Here is a 19,062-nt window from a genome sequence, read left to right on the forward strand (position 1 = left end):
AATGCTATAGTAGGAAATGAAAACCAATAGAAAATTTATTATCATGGAAAAGATATCAATCGAAAAAAAATATCAACTTTTAAAATTTAAGCATATCGAAACTTCGTTGTCCTTGAGGAGCCTTTGACGCGCCCTAAACCCTAATATAGTTTTATTGACACAAACTAACTTTGACATGTTGTCATTAGTTTCCTAACATTTCTTTGAACCCTATGAATTTGATAATGCAATATCTCAGAAACAACATAAAGCAATAAGCAAACAACAAATTTTATCTTGATTGCTTGCTTACAATCCAATAAATAACTTGTTGGTTTTAGATAACTATTTCAAGCTGAGAAATTTTCGAATGAGAACTTGAAGTCTCATTAGAGCTACTTTTTTTCGTAATTAAGAAATTGGTTAAATAGATTATAAGTAGCCTCAAACTTTTTTGTTATTGAAGAAGCCATTTTAAGCCTTTAACGTTCTAATAAGACTGATGTTACAAACTTAGGAAATAAAACTATGTTTAACTTACAAAATGTACAATAGAAATATCAATTATTAGATATGCAATTATAAAATTAATATGAAGTTTGGCTATCGAGCCTCTAATAGTGTAATAGTAATTTCATTGGTTGAGGATGATTGGTTCTTGCTTGATGAAGATGATTTTTTTCCTACAAAAGAAGCAGGCTCTTTAGGTTCAGGTAATGAACTCTCACCATGCAGCATCATAACCACAGATGACATGTTAGGCCGATCCTCAGGATGTTGTTGCAAACATAAGAAACTAATCCGCAAGCAACGTACAATCTCCAATAAGATGCAAGAGTCCTCTAAGCAAGTATCAATAAGTTCTAAAGGCTTGCCTTCTTTCCACAATTTCCATGCCTAAAATATTTATAAATTTTCTATCATTATTCATATCATTATCTATGAAATGGAGAGTTAACTGTTTTGATAACTCACATTTCCAACAAGGTTTTGACCATGGCTTGGATGGAAAGATCCTCGATTTTTCTTTCCACTTAATATCTCCAACAACAATATTCCAAAGCTAAATACATCAGATTTTACTGAAAATAGACCATCAATGGCATATTCAGGTGCCATATAACCACTGCAAAACATATTAAGAATAAAACACTTTGATTAGGAAAAAAAAAGTTGATAATATAGCATGTTAAGAATACTTACTAGGTTCCAACTACTCTTTTTGTATTTCCTTCGGTCTGATCTCCACCAAAGATTCTAGCCATACCGAAGTCAGAAATTTTTGGATTCATATTACTATCAAGTAAAACGTTACTTGCTTTGAGATCTCTGTGTATGATCCTCAGTCTAGAATCTTCATGAAGATAAAGAAGCCCTCGTGCAATCCCACAAATAATGTTGAAGCGCTTAGACCAACCCAAAACTCCAGCTCTTGTTTGATCTGGCAAGTTTCTCATTCATGTTTATACTAAGTGCAACTTAAACAGTAAAACAAGAAATTGGAATTTATTTAAATAAGAATAAAAAATGAACAAATTTTTTCCTACAAACTGGGTTAGGAAAATGTCCTCCACATGCATTAATTTGCATAATTCATTAAATAATTTGAAAAAGATATATGACAGTTAAGTAGATTATGTGACAAAAAGTACACAAGGGTAGATTTTAAAGTTGTCATGTAGTAGATATTTTCTCTAAATTGGTTTGGAGAAACTTTGTCCTAAAAAACAATACATGAAATTTGGCAAAGAATTATTAAGTTTTTGAGAAGTTCAAACCAAAAATGAAGGAGTCTAAGCTTCCGCTGGGCATGTATTCATAGATTAGGATTGTCTCATGCCCTTCGACGCAATAGCCTAAAAGCCTAACAAGATTACGGTGCTGCAATTTGGCAATCAACGTAACTTCATTTTTAAACTCATTCAATCCTTGTCCAGAACTTTGTGAAAGCCTTTTCACAGCAATTTCCTGTCCATCTGTAAGTGTACCCTGGAAATTCTCATTTATTAGTATATATTATTGATATTGAATATGATGAGAGCTGCGTTTCCTATGGTCTGGTCTTTATAAATCATCTTGTGAGTTTACCTTGTATACGAGTCCAAAACCCCCTTCACCGAGCTTGTTATTGATTGAAAAGTTGTTAGTGGCGGTGGCTATGGTAGCTAGGCTGAAGAATGGGACCTCTAAGTCTTCACTTTGGCCTTTAATGTTCTGGTCTATCATAACATTGTTCTCCATTTTATCTGATAAGAGCAAGATGGTCTATACATTATATAAAAGAAACTAAAATATGACAACTATTAAATTCAGTTTAGTCCTATGAGAAATTATTATATAGCAAAATTATTATTTAATTTCAAATTAAATCAATTATATGATCCAAAATTTCAATATTGTGTTCCAACAAACAACAAGTCGCCAAGCCTTGTTGTAGAATAATAAAAATGATAAAAGCATGAGGCACACGATATGCTAATAATGTGGAAAAACGATGGAGAAGTCACAAAAAGGGTAAATCACTACAAGAATAACTTTTACTAAGGGTAATCTATTCTAACTAAGAAAATGAATTACCAGAGAAGTTTTACAATTTGTTATACTTATACTATGTAGTTTCTGGAGGTAACTCACTCTTACGACCACAACTAGTTTGGAACTTTTAACTTATTCTTCTATGGATCCCTTCATAAATGACACATCTGCATGAACAAACTAGAAACTTTGGCACACTCTAAGGTGCTTCCTTAAAGATTTGATCTAAAGTGAACTAACTGGAAGAGAGACTCTAGAGATTTCAAACTTTGGATCACAAGCATTTTATAGAACTAAAGGATTTCTCATGAAAGCTCATGGGATGAAAGACATGAGTTTTCTATCTAACAGTGTGTTTAGTTGGGTGAAAATAGGGAGAATAGAAAATGGGGGAGAAAAAATATGAGAAAAAAAATGGGTTTTTGGTTTGTTTGGTAAGGGTGAAAATTTGAAGAGATTTTGGTGGAGGTATTTTCTCCTTGGGACCACCATAATCTTTTCTCCCAAATTTGGGGTGATTTTAGGAGAGAAAATGGAGAGGAGAGTGGTAGATGAGAAAATACTAAATCTGCCCTCTCTCCATTGTGGTTGTGTGCTTAACGTTGTTCTTATTCATGTTCCTTTTTTTCTTTTTATTTTAAAGTGTTTTTTCTCTTTTAATCAAATTGTGGATTTCCCCTTTTCTTTTTTGAATCGATGGTGGTTATTTTTTTCTTTTAACCAAATGGTGGTTTTCACCTCTAATCGTTCATATATGTATATATATATATATATAGGAAAATTTAGATATCGGTTGATAGAATTAACAAATTTTAAATCTAAGTTGTTAATTATATCTATTATTAATGAACCTTGTTCAAAAAAACAAACATCAATAGTAAGTCAAAATCATGCACAACGGAATAGTAAATAAGACAAGATATGATGACTTAAGAAAACTAATGAAACAAACTAGTTTCATAGTAAAAAAATCTAAGGGGAAACCTTTCCAAGAAGCATTTAACTATAATAAAGAGAAGTTTTAAGATCTAGTACAAAACCTTTATTCCTAGACTCTACAACCAGTAGATGAACTTATAGTAGAAACTTTTTACCGCTTTAGAACCTCTGAACTCTACAATATATTAACACTCCACCCACAATCACAATTGGAATCTCTAGCTGACTTCAAGAACCTCTTGAAGGTTTTCTTCACAGTGCAAGTATGTGGTGGTTGCTATGACTTCAGCTTCTTCACAAATGGAAACTTCAAATCTGCTTTGAAATGCTTTGGTTTAGTGAAATAGAGAAAACTTGGTTACGAAAACCTAGCCACATAAATAGAGTATCTCTCTCTCTCTCTCTCTCTAAAAAGCCTTCTAATAGATGGCTTGTGATGTCCTTTAAATACCGGTTTAAACTGATCTCAATTTGGGCTTCAAACGAATAAGTTATAATCTTTTTCGTGTTGCTGATTTTTGCTAATCCGCGACACTCGAAGCATCGAGGAGGTATCAAGATTGCTATCTAGGAGGTAGTAGGTTTCGAGCTTCTATCGAGTGGTATCTAGGTAGTATCGAGACTGCTATTAAGAGGTATTGAGATTGCTATCGAGGTACATGTTGAAAATGTGTTTTTCTTGGGCAAACTTTGTGTCTTCAACTTGGTCTTCAATTACAAATTTAAGACACATCAAAACTCAATAAAAGACACATAATTTGGCATGGTTTGACAATACCAAAATATATGACCCTAGCAATATATATATAACACAGAAAGAAAAATATAATATGAACAATGTTAATTTTTATAAAATGTTATTTTTAAAATTTTAATTGATAATAAGTAAATTTTTTTTAATGATTATAAAGAAATTATTTCTTATATTATGTACTAGGGGTATGGGAGAAAATATATACACACTACACTTTCTGTCCTCTTGTTTTTCTTCTCAGCAAAATAAATGAGTTTTCTGTCGCATCACTTTTCCATCCCAATAACCAAACAGCATGAGAGAAAATTAAAATATCTTCTATCTTCCAACTTTTTCCATCCCCTCCTCATTTTCTATCCCCTAATCAAACGAAACCTAAAAGTGTTAATGACTTCCTGCTTCTCAAAAAGTGCTTACTTTTTGCCACTTTAACATCAGACTCATTTTAGTAGGTGTTTACATGTAGGGTTAAAATTCTAATCTTAACAGGATTTCGATTATGTTTTTGTGATTCTCACTAGAGTGAGCCTCAAGCTCAAGTTAGGCCAGGCCTTGCTTGAGCAAGCTTTAATGAACCACATGAGCCTGTATGTATTTACCTGCTTGAGCTGGCCTTGTTTACTGCTTAAGTGAGTACATAAATTAACCCCCTTTTTTTCCCATCAGATAAATTACATAAAATTTTTACTTAACAACCATATTCTTCTTGTTAAATATTAGCATTGATGTGTACACCATGTTGAAATTGCTATAAGTACTACGAGTATTTCAAGTTTGCTCACAATCGTGATCTAGTGACATTGTTTAATTGACTTGCGTAATTCTTTCAATTAACTTATGCAAATTTTCTTCCTTAAGCATGATTTTATATTAAGATCAAATGACAATATATCACAATTTTTATTGTTCAACATGTTACTAGCTGCTCTGTACGATTCTAGAAGTTAAATTACACAATCTTTCGATATCTTTTCCGAAGTGAGTAAGAGAGAGTAACATTACCTCTCAAGCTTGTCATTTTGCAAAGGCAGTAAAGAATCCAGAGCACCCCAAAAACAGAGGCAATGGCAACCACAACTATTACTATCACCTTCATCTTCTGCTTGCCTTTAACTACGTCATAGTTGAATTTGCAATAAAACAGATGGAAACAAAGATCTTAGTTTGGATTGCACATCAATATACGAATAAGTTACACTACAGGAGATTTGATGGCACATCGATCAATATACGAATGGTTGGATTTGCAACAGAAAAGCAAAAATATTTTAGGTACAGCAATGAAGACTATAGGCCCTTACCTTGCCCTGAAGCAGGCATTCGAATATATACATCCTGCCTATAAGCTGCAGTCGGTTTAATATCAATTAGATCCCCATACCAGATGACGCAGCCACTTCCTCCATCTCTGATATCTGAGGTTGAGTAAGCCATGCAGGTACAGTTGTTCAAGCATTTGACTTTGCATTCCTCGAGATTCATACTTTGGTTCACCCAAGAATACGTGGTATCTGGCAATTTGTACCCAACAAATTTATCAAACCCAATTTTGTCTTTATCCTGGCAGCTCAATTGCGTACTGCGTACACATCCCTTAGACCACTCCTCTGGATTCCATGTTTCCGTTGACTTTGGCTTGAATCCTTGTATACATTGACACTTAGGTGACTCACCAATGATACAATTTCCATAAACACCACATAAATTATAAGTGTCACATTCGTCTCTTGGAAAATGATGGTACAGTCTCCATTCTCCATCGACCCATATGTAGCGCTCATACCGAGTTTGGTTCAAAACTGCTCTTGATTTTACAGAATGCTGAATCATGTCGAATATGAAGTATACCTCGTCCTTGTTGGAGACAAAACTGAAGCTGTAAACCGGGGTGGCCCTTATCTCTGGTGCACCACTGAAAAAAAGGCCATTCCATGGGCCAGTCCGGAAGTACATCTTGAAGCCTTTCTTCATGACAATCTCAGGGTAATTATGAAGTTCAATCCCCCAACTCAGTTCTCCTGGAGAGGGGTCATCTGGACTCTTCCATGCAGTTAGGCGCCTTTCAAGACCAGTCCTTAAGTCCCATCCAAGCTTCATCCCTGGTAGCCACGTATCAGAAGGATAGTCATAGCTTTGCCACAAATAATTTTCTGAGTTTTCATCATTATCTTTTCTTAATACTAGATTTCCTGAATCTAAAAGCTGTACTATTGAATTCCCGGCCTCTTTTGTTGAATTTGCTGACCAAGCAACAGTCGAATTTTGGGTGAGAAGAACAAGACTACCTGAACTGTTTACCATCAACACGCCAGACGAGTCTGTGATTGGATTGCGCCGGTTTGCTACCCAAACAACCGTTTTAATTGGAATATTGTTGTACCAAATTCCCAAGTAACGGTTAGCGGAATCACCTGGACTGAAGAACCCCAGAACAAAGCCTCCATCTTTAGAAACCAAGGTTGTGCCCTCAATATCACTTAGGGTTTGGGATTGAGTAATGTTGTCAGCGGCATGTGAGAATGAAAAGTAGAAAAGAAAGAAACTGGAACTCAAAAACACAAAAGCAGAGATGTCCATTGCTTTCTGTTCTTTGAGCTAGTAGCCAATAAGTTAAAGTGAGACCCATTATGATGAGCAAAGGCTATAACATAGAAAGTCGTGCATTGACTCAAGCAAGTCGCTGCTCTTTGAAATTTCTAAAATTTGCTGTGAACAAGAATTTCCACATTACTCCCTTTCGTAGATGTCACCTTTTTTGTATTTTGTCACTAGGATGTGACAGAAAGGCCGGAAAAGGAATGGAATGGTGAGCCCTGATGTCCATTGCTTTCTGTTCTTTATGCTAGTAGCCAATAAGTTAAAGTGAGACCCGTTATGATGAGCAAAGACTATAACATAGAAAGTCATGCACTGACTATTGAGACTGAGGCAGTTGAACAAGAACTTGAGGAAAACGGCAGAGCAAAGAAACAAATAAAAGGTAAAACGACAATAGAAAGATTGAAAACACAGACGTATTGTTTAATGAAGGCACGTGCAGATCATGTGAGTGAAGCAAGTCAGAATCAGTTATAGCAAGACCAGGTGTCAAGCATCCAACGGTGCAGTTGTAAATCCGTTAGATTAGGGAGTTAGTTTTGTTTTAAGCTTTCCCGCCTCTGTTAGTGTATATAAGGAAACAGAGCTTAATTATTGGTACACTTTTCATTCTTCAATTTTATCAATGAGAATTTTCTCTCTCTTTCAGAAGTTTAGTTCTTAGTTTCCATAAACTTCAAGTTTATCTTTTGCTTGTCTTTCACCACTTCATCGTTGAATTCGCAATAGAAAAACAAAAATATATCAAGTGCAATAGATTTTAATGCAATAAAAGTATAAAACAAATGGAAACAAAGATTTTAGATTTGGTTGTACTCCAAAATACGAATAAGAGAGCAATGAAGACTGTAGGCCCATACCTTGCTCTATTGCAGGCATTCGAATATATACGTCCTAACTATTAGCATCCTGCAGCCTATTAGCTGCCATCTGTCTAATATCAATTAAATCTCTAAACCACACGGCGCAGTCACTTCCTCCATCTCTAATATCTGTGTTTGAATAAGCCATACAAGTACAGTTGTTCAAACTTGTCTCTGCATTCGTTAATATTCATACTTAGCTTCATCCAAGAATACGTGGTATCTGGCAATTTGAACCCAAAAAATTTACCAAACCCAATTTTATCTGGGTTCCATGAATGTTCTGGTGACTAAGGATTGGATCCTGTACTGAGTCACCAATGATTCAATTTCCATAAGGACCACATAAATTATAAGTGTCGCATTTGTCTTTTGGCAAGGATAAGTACAGGATCCATTTTTTTTTTTTATCTTCAACCCACATGTAGCGCTCATACTGACTTTGGCTCAAAACTGCTCTTGAGATTACAGATTTCCGAATCATGTCAAAACTGAAGTATAACTCGTCCCTGTTGGAGACAAAATTGAAGTTAACTGTGGTGTCCTTCAACTTTGGTATACCACTGAAAAACTGGCCATTCCATGGACCAGACCGGAAGTACTTCTCGGAGCCTTTCTTCAAGACTAATTCAGGGTAATTATGAAGTTCAATCCCCCAAGTCAGATTTCCAGGTGAGGGGTCATCTGAACTCTTTCATGCGGATAGGTGCCAATCCAGACCAGTCCTTAAGTCCCATTCCCATCCAAGCTTCATCCCAGGTAGCCACGTATCAGAAGGATAGTTAAAGCTTTGCCAAAAATAGTTTTCTGGGTTTTCGTCTTTCTCATTTCTTAATACTAGATTTCCTGAACCTAATAGCTCTACTATTGGATATTGAGCCTCTTTAATTGAATTTGCCAACCAAGCAACAGTCGTATTCTGGCTGAGAAGATCAAGACTACCAGAGCTGTTTACCATGAACACACCAGACAAGTCTTTGATTGGATTGCGTCTGTTTGCTACCCAAACAACCGTTGTAACTGGGATATTGTTGTACCAAATTCCCAAGTAGAGGTTAGTGGAATTACCTGGATTGAAGAATCCCAGGGCAAAGCTTTCATCTCTAGAGACCAATGTTGTGCCGTCACTGAGGGATTGGAATTGAGTAATGCTGTCAGCAGCATCCGAGAATGCAAAGTAGAAGAAAAGCAAACTGGAACTCAAAAACACAAAAGCAAAGATGTCCATAGCTTTCTGTTCTTAGAGCTCTTAGCCAACATGATCAAGTTAGACCCATAATAATGAGCAAAGACTAGAAGAAAGATAGAAGGCCATGCACTGGCTCAAGCGATTGGTTGTTCCGTTTAGCATTGGTGACACTAGCAATGACTGGCTTGTTAAAAAATTCGACATGCTGTGAACAAGAATATTCACATTATTCCCTCTTGCAGATGTCCCACATTTTGTTGTTTATCTTGGTCCCGACTATTAATTTATGCAGGATTCAGGAACATTCCTTGATTGAAAAGGATAAGGAAATGCACTTGTCGCACATTTAAATGAGAGCCGTATATTTGTCTTTTTGTTTTTCTTCCGAATTTAATCGGAGCTGGGCTGGTAGGAACTTTGACTAGTGTGTAGTTTGATTCACGCTTATAGTTCACCAAGAGATTTGGAATGAAAGAACCTTATTGGGAGCTTTCATTTGGAGGAAGATCCCTACCGAGTGTCCACACCACTACTGAATTCTTATAATGACATCGCGATTAGATAAAATTTGATAAGATGCTGTATTTTGTCAGTTTTTGTACACCATTTACCAATTGAGATCAGCCAAATGAAGACAAACACGAAATTCCATCAAAAAAAAAAAAAAAAAACACTTGATCTTTAGATAAAATATTCAGGAAACAGTCAGTGGCCCAAAAAATATATGCAGGTGATTCTAAGTAATAAGTCAAGGTAAAATCATCCCGCCACATTTAAAATGGATCAAAAAATATAAATATTGGAAAAAATGCCTTAATATGATATATCTATATCTATATTCAACTCTATGTCTATATATATATATATATATATAACTGAAACAGTCGTGCCTTTACGTATATTCTCAATACGGTTGGTTTTCAACTCTCTCTTGGCAATAGTTACAGAATAAAAACAAAAATTAAAGAACAGATACTTCTTTAAAATCATGACAAATCAGCAAATATGACTATTAAAAAGAAAAACAAGTAGGCCAAAAAAATTACTTTTATCCTCACCCTCACACACGTTAACCTAAAATTTACTTTAACTTTTAAAAACCCACACCGTTTCAGTACCACTCTATCCGCCTTTCTTATATATCATCGTTTACTTCTCTTTAATGTTTCCCTTTTTATGTTATGCTCTTTTTCGTCTGCGAGAAGAAACCCAGTGACGCTTGAAGAGAGAGAACAGAGTCCTACCTTCACTAGCCTGCCACCACCGGTCAGCCAGCAAAACCACTACCGGTAAAAACTGATTTCTTGCGTTTTCCTCTTTCAGTTGTAGTGCTTGGGATTTCATTCTAAATTTTTCTTCAGAGAGAGTTTGTTTGTGTAATTTGGGTGGCTCAATTTCTTTTTCCTTCCCCTCGATGTTCACACTGTCACGCTACCGTATTGTGCGTTTTGGTGGATTAAGCAAACCGATTCAGTGCAATTTTGCTACGGTTCACAATCCTTTTCAGTTTTCAGTTTTCACTTGAGAGAATCAACAATGGACAGACAAAGTCAATGAGGAAGAGAAGAATTTGAGAGACTTTGCCACTGCCAGACAAGTCTTTCACTGAAAACATTACCGGTAATTTTTTTTTTTTTAATTTTGTTTTGAAAAATTACCGGTTAGATATGATTTAGGCTTTAGTATTTCAATTGACTTGATTTAGAGTTTCATTCTTCATCCCTGTTGTGTCGCTTTTTCCCGAGACACCGTAAGGGCGTGGAGCGGGAGTTTAGAAGGCTGTCACCACCGGTCTACCGCCACCATCAGATGGCTGGAACTGCTGCGGGTAAAGTTATTTTCTTGTCTCTTTGTTGAGCGTTAAATGTGATTTAGGTTTGGGTATTGTGGGTGGATTGGTTTTGATATAGGAATTTTGTGTTTTAAGTTGAGGCTGTTTTCCTTCTCATTTGTGGTTCAGATTTTCTGCTTCACTCCCGCATAGAATTTTGACTACCCAATTGAAGATTTTCATCAATTTTGCTTCATGGCTGACTTTTGTTTTTCTTTTTCCCTCTAATAGAGGAAAGATTTTGCTTTGAATGATGTTGGATTAATCTGGATGAACTATGGACTTTGAATTTCCTCTTCAATTTATATGATTTCTTCTTTATATGTTTTTTACTTGCTGCTACTTATTAATTTATATAAGAAGATGTAGTTTATGCCTTACAGTGATGGATATCAATATAATTCTTTTGCATGGTTTAATTATAGCTTTGGCATGGCTCTTCGCATGAGGAACTATTACATTAATGGAACCGAATGAAGGTATTTTTGTTGAAACAAATGGAGTTTTACCAATCTATTTTTATTTATTTATTTTGGTAGGTAAAGATAAATTCTGATGATGGGATTCGTTGGAGATAGAAAGAGATATTTGGATGACCAGTTTGAAGTTTGAATATTTCAGGTATTGCAAGATGACAACAACGTGTACATTTTGTGGGCAAAGGTTGTTGGCCAAATCTGGTGTGGCATTGGGTTACATTCATGAGGTAACCTTCTTTGAGATAAGACTATTTGGTGGAGTTATGAATTTTGGTTACCCTTCTCTGCATAATGGAAGACAGTGTCACTGTTCATTCACTAAGTAATATTCCCCTAATATGAAACTATTTTTAAAATTACAACTGGAGAGATGTAAACCAATTTTGAACTTATAAATCCATTCCTATTCAAGAATAATAGAAGCATAAAGTATAGTGATGATCTTTTTTTTCTTTTTTCTTTTTCAAATAGTAATTCATTTAAGCTTGAACATTAGTTGCTGGGACTATGGCTTCACAATGTTGAAATTGTCAATTTGAAAGAAGCATATTTATTACACCATAAGAAGCTATACTTAGTTCTTGATTTAGATCATACGCTACAAAAGAAGAATATTTAAAATAAAAAACAGATATGACATTAGAAGAAGAATATTTAAACTAAAAAACAAATTTGCAAGGTATTTCTATTACCGTTATATTTTATTGTACTTTGGCAGTGTGCTTAGCATTTTGTATATCTTTGTTTTCAGGTATCATGGTGACATTCTATCTTTGTTTGTATGATCATCTCTAATAAGCTTGGCTATATACGATTGTAACTTGTCATATTGTAGAACTTTTATAGGTCAACATGAATGATTACCGTTAGGTTCTGAATCTGTTGATGAAAGTTTTATTTGAACGCTTTCAGTTTGTCAATAGAATGTTCAGATTTCTAACCAAAGGTAGGTAAAACTTCCAAAGAAATGAAAAGGATATAGTTTACTGCTTATGCAGTCTTATGTTGTAAAATCACCATAACCATGAATCACTCGGAAGTTTTGAGGAATTTTCTGGTGGGGTCTTTTGATTTGTGGAAAGCACTGCCTCACTTGTCTGAACTTTTTTTTGACCCCCCACCCTCCTTTTTAGGAAAGATTGGCAGGATTTTTATGTTATGCTTAGTTATTGGGGGAAAATTCCCATAATGGTATTCATTTTGCATAGATATGTGGTAAAAACATAGAACATACTGCACCTATGACTTGAAAAACAAATTTATTTAAGAATAATGTCTTCCTCACTGTTTGTGTCCTTGTCCCCTATAGGTCTTGGAAACTAGAGGCTCTCTTATCAATTTGATTGATTATCAAGTTGGCTTTTCATTTCACTATATCTGCTCTGTTGCAGAAGATGTGTACTTATTCTTTTTTAAAATATTTATTTTCTAATTCTTTAGGCTTTGATTGCACTCTCTTTTATTTGACATTCTGGCCATTTGAGTGACTTGATGTGCTTGTAGCCTTATGGCAAAAATTATGAAATGGACATATGTCACGAAAGGTAGCCTCTTCATGGTGAAATTTATGCAAGTTGATATGAAGACGAAGCTACCTATCAAAAAAACAAATATGATGACGAAGCTAAGGCCCTTTATTCGCACATTTTTAAAAGAAGCAAGTGAAATGTTTGAGATGTACATTTATACAGTGAGTGATCGCCTATCAGCACTATGCATTGTAAATGGCTAAGCTGCTTGATCCTTTAGGAGAGTACTTGAGTGCTAAAGTGATTTCACGTAAGCATGGCACCCAAGAACATCAAAAGGGTCTTGATATCTTGCTTGGGCAAGAAAATGCTGTTTTGATTCTTGATGATGCAGAAGATGTAGGTACATTTGTGATTAGTTGAATATCTCTGCTTAACCAATTTATTTTCACTTTAATCTGATAATATTTGTTACACATAATACTTTTGATCTTACTGTTTTACCCACTAATATAAGAGGAAGTTCTTTCAACATTATGAGTCCTCTTATTTGTAAGTAAGAGAGTCAGATTACGAAAATGGGCAATTTCATCATTATTTGAAGTATGTTGTAGTTTCATTCTCAGAGGTTCTTGCTACATCATATTGAACTGGACTTGTGTTTTGAAATTAACTTGATTGTGAAACACCGTAAAGAAGAAAACTTTAACTTTTTAGTTTTAAATTATAAACTTTTTTTATTCACTTTGGTTTCTCTTTAGTCAAACTAAGAAGGGTGAAGGAAAATTAAAACAAAAAACAAAAACCAAAAAACAAAAACTTGCTTATGGATTTTATGAGATGCATACGTGTTAATTGTGACTTTTATATTTTAGAATGATGAATAGAACTGAGAAGTAAAAAATGACATTGTTTAGGAGCCACTTGAAATAGGGAAGAAGTCTAAAGGTTGCTTCTAATGTTGTTGCACTTGGATTATTCAAAAGTTATGTAGACGTGTGTTTAGCATTAATATGTGATGTGTCTTTTTTGGCAAATTTTACATATTTGAGGTTCTTTGGTAAACAAAATTGTTTATTTATTTTTTTGGTTCTATGTATATGTGTGATTGTTATTTATCTTAATTTTTACCTAGCAAAAACACATCATTTATCCTGATACTTGAATGTCTAGATGAAGGATTTGCACTTGATCCATTGAGACCAAATTCGATCATGCAAGTGATTTTTGGTACCAATAAAAAACTAGACTGTAACATGAAATTAATTATTTTACCCAGTTTTGTAGTCTAACTTGCAAAATGATTCTAACTGTAAAGCTTGATAGTTTGCAACTTGCTTTGGATCTGATGCTTTTATGTATGATGGAGTATATATTATATTTTGGAGTTGATCTCATTTTTAGTAGATTTCTCGTGCGTCACACAGGTTAGCGACTTGTATATCTAAAAGCTGAAACGTAGAATTTATTGTTATTGAGCTTTTATTACGCCACCTCATCGCCACGTCATTGACCATATAATTATTATTTTTTATTTTTTATTCCTTTTTCTTTTACAAAAAATATAAATAGATTATTAACTTTACACAATTATCTTGGGTGGTTTTAACATTACATATTCATCTACTTTAATTTTTTCTTTTTTTGTTTTTCTTTTTTCTTTTTACAAAAAATATATAAATTGATTATTGACTTTACACATTCATCTTGGATGGTTTTAACATTATATATAATTTTGCCTTTATATATTCATCTACTTTAATTTAGATGTTTATAACTAATTAATGAAATCAACGAAGAATAAAAAATTAAAAGCAATGTCTATATATATCTATACTATTTATAATAATGGAAGGTTTGTATTAAATTTTTTAAAGCTCTTTATGCACTACATGTATAGCATCTTTTCTTATTTTTTGTTTCTTTTGCAATTCTTACTTTGTACAACTTTTCATCTTCTTCGACCATTGTCTTTTTAGTTCAATCTTTCATCCCCTCTAATAATTTTTTTTTTAATTTCCATTTAATACCCTTTAGATTTTAAAGTTTTTTTCCCCTTATCTTCTTAAATTATACCGTTTCACTTTGTTTAACCTTTCATCTACCTCCACCCTTCCTCTTCCATCTTAATTTTCATATAAATTTATTCTTACTTCATTTCCACCTCTCTCCCTTATTCCTTCCAAGTTGTCCACGATAAAGAGGTCAATACTCTCTCTCTCTCTCTCTCTCTCTCTCTCTCTCTTGTTTTGTTTTTCTTTTGGTGGATTTTTTTTTATTGTTTCAGCGACTTTTTTTTTCTACTAATGGTTCTTTTTGTTATTGTTGATTTAATTATCACTTCACATTTGTTTATCTCTTTGGTAAATTTGCATCGACTTTTATGCATATTTAAGTAGTTTGGTATTCCAATTTCTGATCACAAGTTCTTTTTCCTTATCCCATTGCTTTGATTTGATTTGGATTAATAATTAGTTGTTTTGCAAGTTAGAATTTGATTTTTTACAGTGATCAATTTATATTTGAAACTATGAGACTTTATTAATTTTTGTTTATTTTTTAATCCTTTAGAGTGGACAAATTACTCTTAATAGTTGTATTAGAAGTATTCTATATTGTCATTTATTCAGAGAAAAACAAGGGTTAGTCAAACGAAAATAATTGGATGGGTGACATATTTTAGCTTTTGCAATTGTATTTTAGTTATTATTATTATTTTATAAGAATGCATATATAGAAATTTAATTCTTAGATTTTGCTAATCATTGTTGTTTTGATAATATGTTCTAAGTGGATGAAATTACGATTTTTGCAAAGAAAATAACCTTAATAGATTTTTAACAACAAATTGTTTTCCTAATTGGTCCAATTAATCATTGTTAAGTTTTATTAATTTTTTTAGTTACGTTTTTTAGTGTTTTGGATTGTAGGGCAAAAAAAAAAAGATAGGGTTTGAGATAGTTTTTTTAAAACTAAAAGAATAATTTTCAAATTTTATATTTTTTTTAATAATTCACAAAATGTTATAAATACCTTTTATTAAAAAAAATGAATATTTTCGTTAACTTGCCTTTTGAATTTATGAGAAAATTGTATTGTTTTCATTTTGGTATGACAAAAATTATATTTATGATTTTTTATTGTTCCTATATTATATTTATGATTGTTCTTATAATAAATAAAAATATGATTATGAAATACATTACTCTTTATTAAATTATTCCAAACTGTAAAAAAAATAAATTTAATAAGCAAGATCAACCTAAAAGAATTATTATATGCAACACGTGAGTTCTAGAGGTGTCAATGTTCGACCCAACCCGCAAACACGATACGAAGCCGACGCGAGTTTTTGCTAGTTAGGGTTGGGCCTTAATGGGTTTGGGTCATAAACGGGTCGACTCGAAAGCGACATGATAAGAAACGTGTCATAAGCGGGTCAACCCGTGTAACCCGCAATAGACACATTTGACACGCCAATTTATTTGTGTCAACCCGAAATAACCCATTTAACACAACCCGTTTAACTCGAATAACAAATAAATATTCATTTTATTTTAAATTTGTCAAATACTTTTTATATCTAACATATATTTTAAATTTAAAAGGAAAAGTGAGTAATTACAAAAACTTACAAGGGAAATAATTAGAAATTGAAACTTTACAAACCTTAGATCTCTAAGCCCTACAAATCCTAAATCTCTAAACCTTCTTATAAATATCTTTTTTTTTTTTTTTTTAAATTTCAGTCGTACTACTCACTCTACTATCTTATAGTCTCATGCCCAATTCTCAAACTCAAGATCTCAAATCAGTTATTGCTCTCTCTCTCTCTCTCTCTCTCTCTCTCTCTCTCTCTCTCATGTATTTAGTGAGATTTAGAATTAAAGAAAATCGTTTTCTTGGTGTTTCAAAATTCTACAATAATTTTTTCTACTTAATGTTTTTGTTTTATAAACTTTAGTCAACTATTAGCTCCAATTCTTTCAATATTGATACTTAGCATTTGGCGAGTTCCAAGGATATTATATTTTTGTTAAACTATGTTATTTTATTTTTGTTAAACTATGTTATTTTGAATTTGGGTTGAAATGTATGCACTTCTTTTAGAGTGTAAAGAACTTATTTCTAGATGATTGTTATATTTTTGTTGAACTATATGTGGATTGAAGACTTGAAGTGTATGCATTGCTTTTGGGATGTAAAAAAAATTATTTCTTGATGGATGTTATATTTAATATTATGCAGATTAAAATGGGTTGTGTTACATTTGTATCAACCCAATTCGACTCGTTTATTAAGCATGTCAAATGGGTTGGGTCAAGTCAACCTGCCTTATTAACAAGTCGGGTTAAGGTTGAAAGATCATGACACGATTATTAAATGGGTCAGATTAGTGTTGAACTATTTAGTCAAATACCCCTATCTTGACATGACACAAACCCGACAAGCTAACCCGAATTGACACCCATAGCGAGCTCGCGACTAGTGATATCTAAAAGCTGAAACTTAGTATTTACTATTGCGCTACTTTTATTTAGCCACGTCATAGCATTTCAGTCCATTTGGTCCACTTTGGTCTATTTGGTCCACTGTGGTCCATTTTGATTTACTTCTGTTTAGTTAGGTCTAATTTGGTCCATTTGATCTACTTTGGTCCATTAGGTCCATTTCAATTGACTTCAATTTGGTCCGCTTAGGTCCATTTTGGTTCACTGCAAGTCATTTAGTCTAGTTAAGGCCCTTTTTTTCCTTTTCAATCTACTTCGATCCATTGTGGTCAATTTCATTCCACATCGGTCCATTTGATCGACTTCGGTCTATTCGTTCCATTTCGATCCATTGTGGTTTAGTTCGATCGACTTCAGTGATACATTGTGAGAAGATGTTCGTGTTGAAAGAGTCGATGCTTCATTAAAAATTATGTCACATTCTCAGCATATGTTGGTAGATTCTTGATTTAGTCCACTTTGATCCATTTAATCCATTTCGGTTCATTTCGGTGATGCATGTGTCAAGATGTTTGTGTAGAAAAATAAAAATTTTTATTGACAATTATGTTACATTCTCAGCGTAACGTTGGTAGGTTTTTTTTTTTTTGGGTAAAATTTCTTCTTCTTTTTTATGTCATTAAAGCCTTGTAATTTTTTTTCTAATATAAATTATGAATTTACTTATATTTGCTTTCTATTTAAGTCATTCAAGACATGTAGAAGATGAACCACCGCTTATATAATAATTGAATGTAAAATGCATTATATTTCAAATAAATAATAATAATTACAAAATTTATGTGTGTTTGTGTGTGTATTTATTTATATGACCATGCATTAGGTTAGGTAATTATCATTTATTTTCTGTAATTTTATAAGTATGCTCATACATACTTATAAACAAGTAAAAAACAAGTTTGATCTATCAATCTCTGTAGAAAACATGTTGAGTGAATCAAGTAAAAAACAAGTTTGCCACTATCAGTCTCTGTAGATTGATCTACAAATTAGGCGGAATACGTATGAAACACCTTTTGATATTCGTAACCTAGTCTTCGGATTCGAATATCTAGTTTTAAGACCAATTCCTTTATTTTTTAGATAGTAACTAGGAATGAATGATGTAGGACCAAAACCTTGTAATTTTTATTTTCTATTGATATAATGATATAATTCAATTTGATATCAATAAAGATGTATATTCATCCACGGTTATATTATTATTTTTAGTAAAATAAGTGGTGACTTCATACACATACACACCACTACACCCCTAAGGATTTCCAAGACCAATTAGTTTAGTCTAAATTTAGTCAGAAAATGAGATAGTCACACTATGCCATCTTTAGATAACTATATCTCATTCATTTCAAATCCAAATCAAGTCAAAGTTGAGTTTATTTGAAAGGCCCAGATATGGGCAAAAGTTATCATGGAAAAATATATGGGCAAAAGCTCATAAGCTTTTGAAATTTGAGCATATGGAAATTTTGTTGTTTTTGAGGGGCTTTTGATCCAGACTCAACCCTAATATGAGTCTAATACAATTTTATTAACGCAACTTAATTTTGACATAGTTTTTCATTAGGATTTGCAAACACATCTTTGAACCCTAATAAATTTGATGATGTAATATCTCATAAACAACATAAAGCAATAAAACAACAAATTTTATTTTGATTGCTCACGTGCCAATCATATGTTGGTTTCTTAATTCTTACCACTTTCCACTAAGCATGGTCATCAGTGGCTCTCAGCCACCATCTTAAGGGAGACATTTTTGAATTAGAACTATTTTTTTCTATGTTAATAAATTGGTTAAATAGATTACAAGTAGCCTTAAACCTTTTTTGTTATTGAAGAGGCCATTTTAAGCCTTTATCATTTATATAAGACTAATGTCACATTCTAGGGGAATACAATTGTGTTTAAC

General features: G+C 33.1%; 2 protein-coding genes and 1 long non-coding RNA gene across 9 annotated transcripts; 1 reads left to right on the top strand and 2 right to left on the bottom strand.

Moving 5' to 3' along the window:
• Window positions 1–411: 411 nt before the first annotated feature.
• Window positions 412–6,841, bottom strand: LOC112024724 (G-type lectin S-receptor-like serine/threonine-protein kinase At4g27290). Of its 2 annotated transcripts, XM_024057360.2 has the most exons (7): window positions 5,509–6,838; window positions 5,210–5,320; window positions 2,068–2,225; window positions 1,758–1,968; window positions 1,183–1,420; window positions 955–1,105; window positions 412–876 (listed from the first exon to the last, which is right to left on the bottom strand). In XM_024057360.2, exons 1-7 carry the CDS (start codon window positions 6,782–6,784, stop codon window positions 583–585), a joined length of 2,439 nt encoding a protein of 812 aa, XP_023913128.1. In that variant the 5' UTR covers window positions 6,785–6,838; the 3' UTR covers window positions 412–582. The 2 variants fall into 2 exon arrangements, with proteins under 2 accessions (XP_023913128.1, XP_023913129.1); XM_024057361.2 differs by lacking the exons at window positions 1,758–1,968; window positions 2,068–2,225 and having other exon boundaries at window positions 5,509–6,841.
• An 858-nt stretch (window positions 6,842–7,699) lies between these two features.
• Window positions 7,700–8,896, bottom strand: LOC112024741 (G-type lectin S-receptor-like serine/threonine-protein kinase At4g27290). Its single transcript, XM_024057375.1, has 3 exons — window positions 8,389–8,896; window positions 8,110–8,292; window positions 7,700–7,842 (listed from the first exon to the last, which is right to left on the bottom strand). Exons 1-3 carry the CDS (start codon window positions 8,894–8,896, stop codon window positions 7,700–7,702), a joined length of 834 nt encoding a protein of 277 aa, XP_023913143.1.
• Window positions 8,897–9,971: 1,075 nt separating this feature from the next.
• LOC112024727 (uncharacterized) lies at window positions 9,972–13,239 on the top strand. Of its 6 annotated transcripts, none has more exons than XR_010625884.1 (5): window positions 9,972–10,477; window positions 10,563–10,685; window positions 11,114–11,167; window positions 11,310–11,394; window positions 12,477–13,239. It is a non-coding gene; the product is annotated as an uncharacterized LOC112024727 (long non-coding RNA). The 6 variants fall into 6 exon arrangements; XR_010625885.1 differs by having other exon boundaries at window positions 12,671–13,239; XR_002884165.2 differs by lacking the exon at window positions 12,477–13,239 and adding an exon at window positions 11,919–12,374.
• Window positions 13,240–19,062: the final 5,823 nt, after the last annotated feature.

The sequence above is a fragment of the Quercus suber genome, unplaced genomic scaffold (genome assembly GCF_002906115.3).
Source record: "Quercus suber isolate HL8 unplaced genomic scaffold, Cork oak 2.0 scaffold_644, whole genome shotgun sequence".
NCBI classification, from domain to species: domain Eukaryota; kingdom Viridiplantae; phylum Streptophyta; class Magnoliopsida; order Fagales; family Fagaceae; genus Quercus; species Quercus suber.

Coding starts and splice junctions, on each gene's coding strand:
- LOC112024724 (XM_024057360.2), bottom strand. CDS start 6,784: ATGGACATCTCTGCTTTTGTGTTTTTGAGTTCCAGTTTCTTTCTTTTC. Junction 5,321..5,508: donor AATGCCTGCTTCAGGGCAAG/GTAAGGGCCTAT, acceptor ACTATGACGTAG/TTAAAGGCAAGCAGAAGATG. Junction 1,969..2,067: donor GTTTTGGACTCGTATACAAG/GTAAACTCACAA, acceptor GAGAATTTCCAG/GGTACACTTACAGATGGACA.
- LOC112024741 (XM_024057375.1), bottom strand. CDS start 8,896: ATGGACATCTTTGCTTTTGTGTTTTTGAGTTCCAGTTTGCTTTTCTTC. Junction 8,293..8,388: donor GGAATGGGACTTAAGGACTG/GTCTGGATTGGC, acceptor ACCCTGAATTAG/TCTTGAAGAAAGGCTCCGAG. Junction 7,843..8,109: donor AAGAGCAGTTTTGAGCCAAA/GTCAGTATGAGC, acceptor TAACGAATGCAG/AGACAAGTTTGAACAACTGT.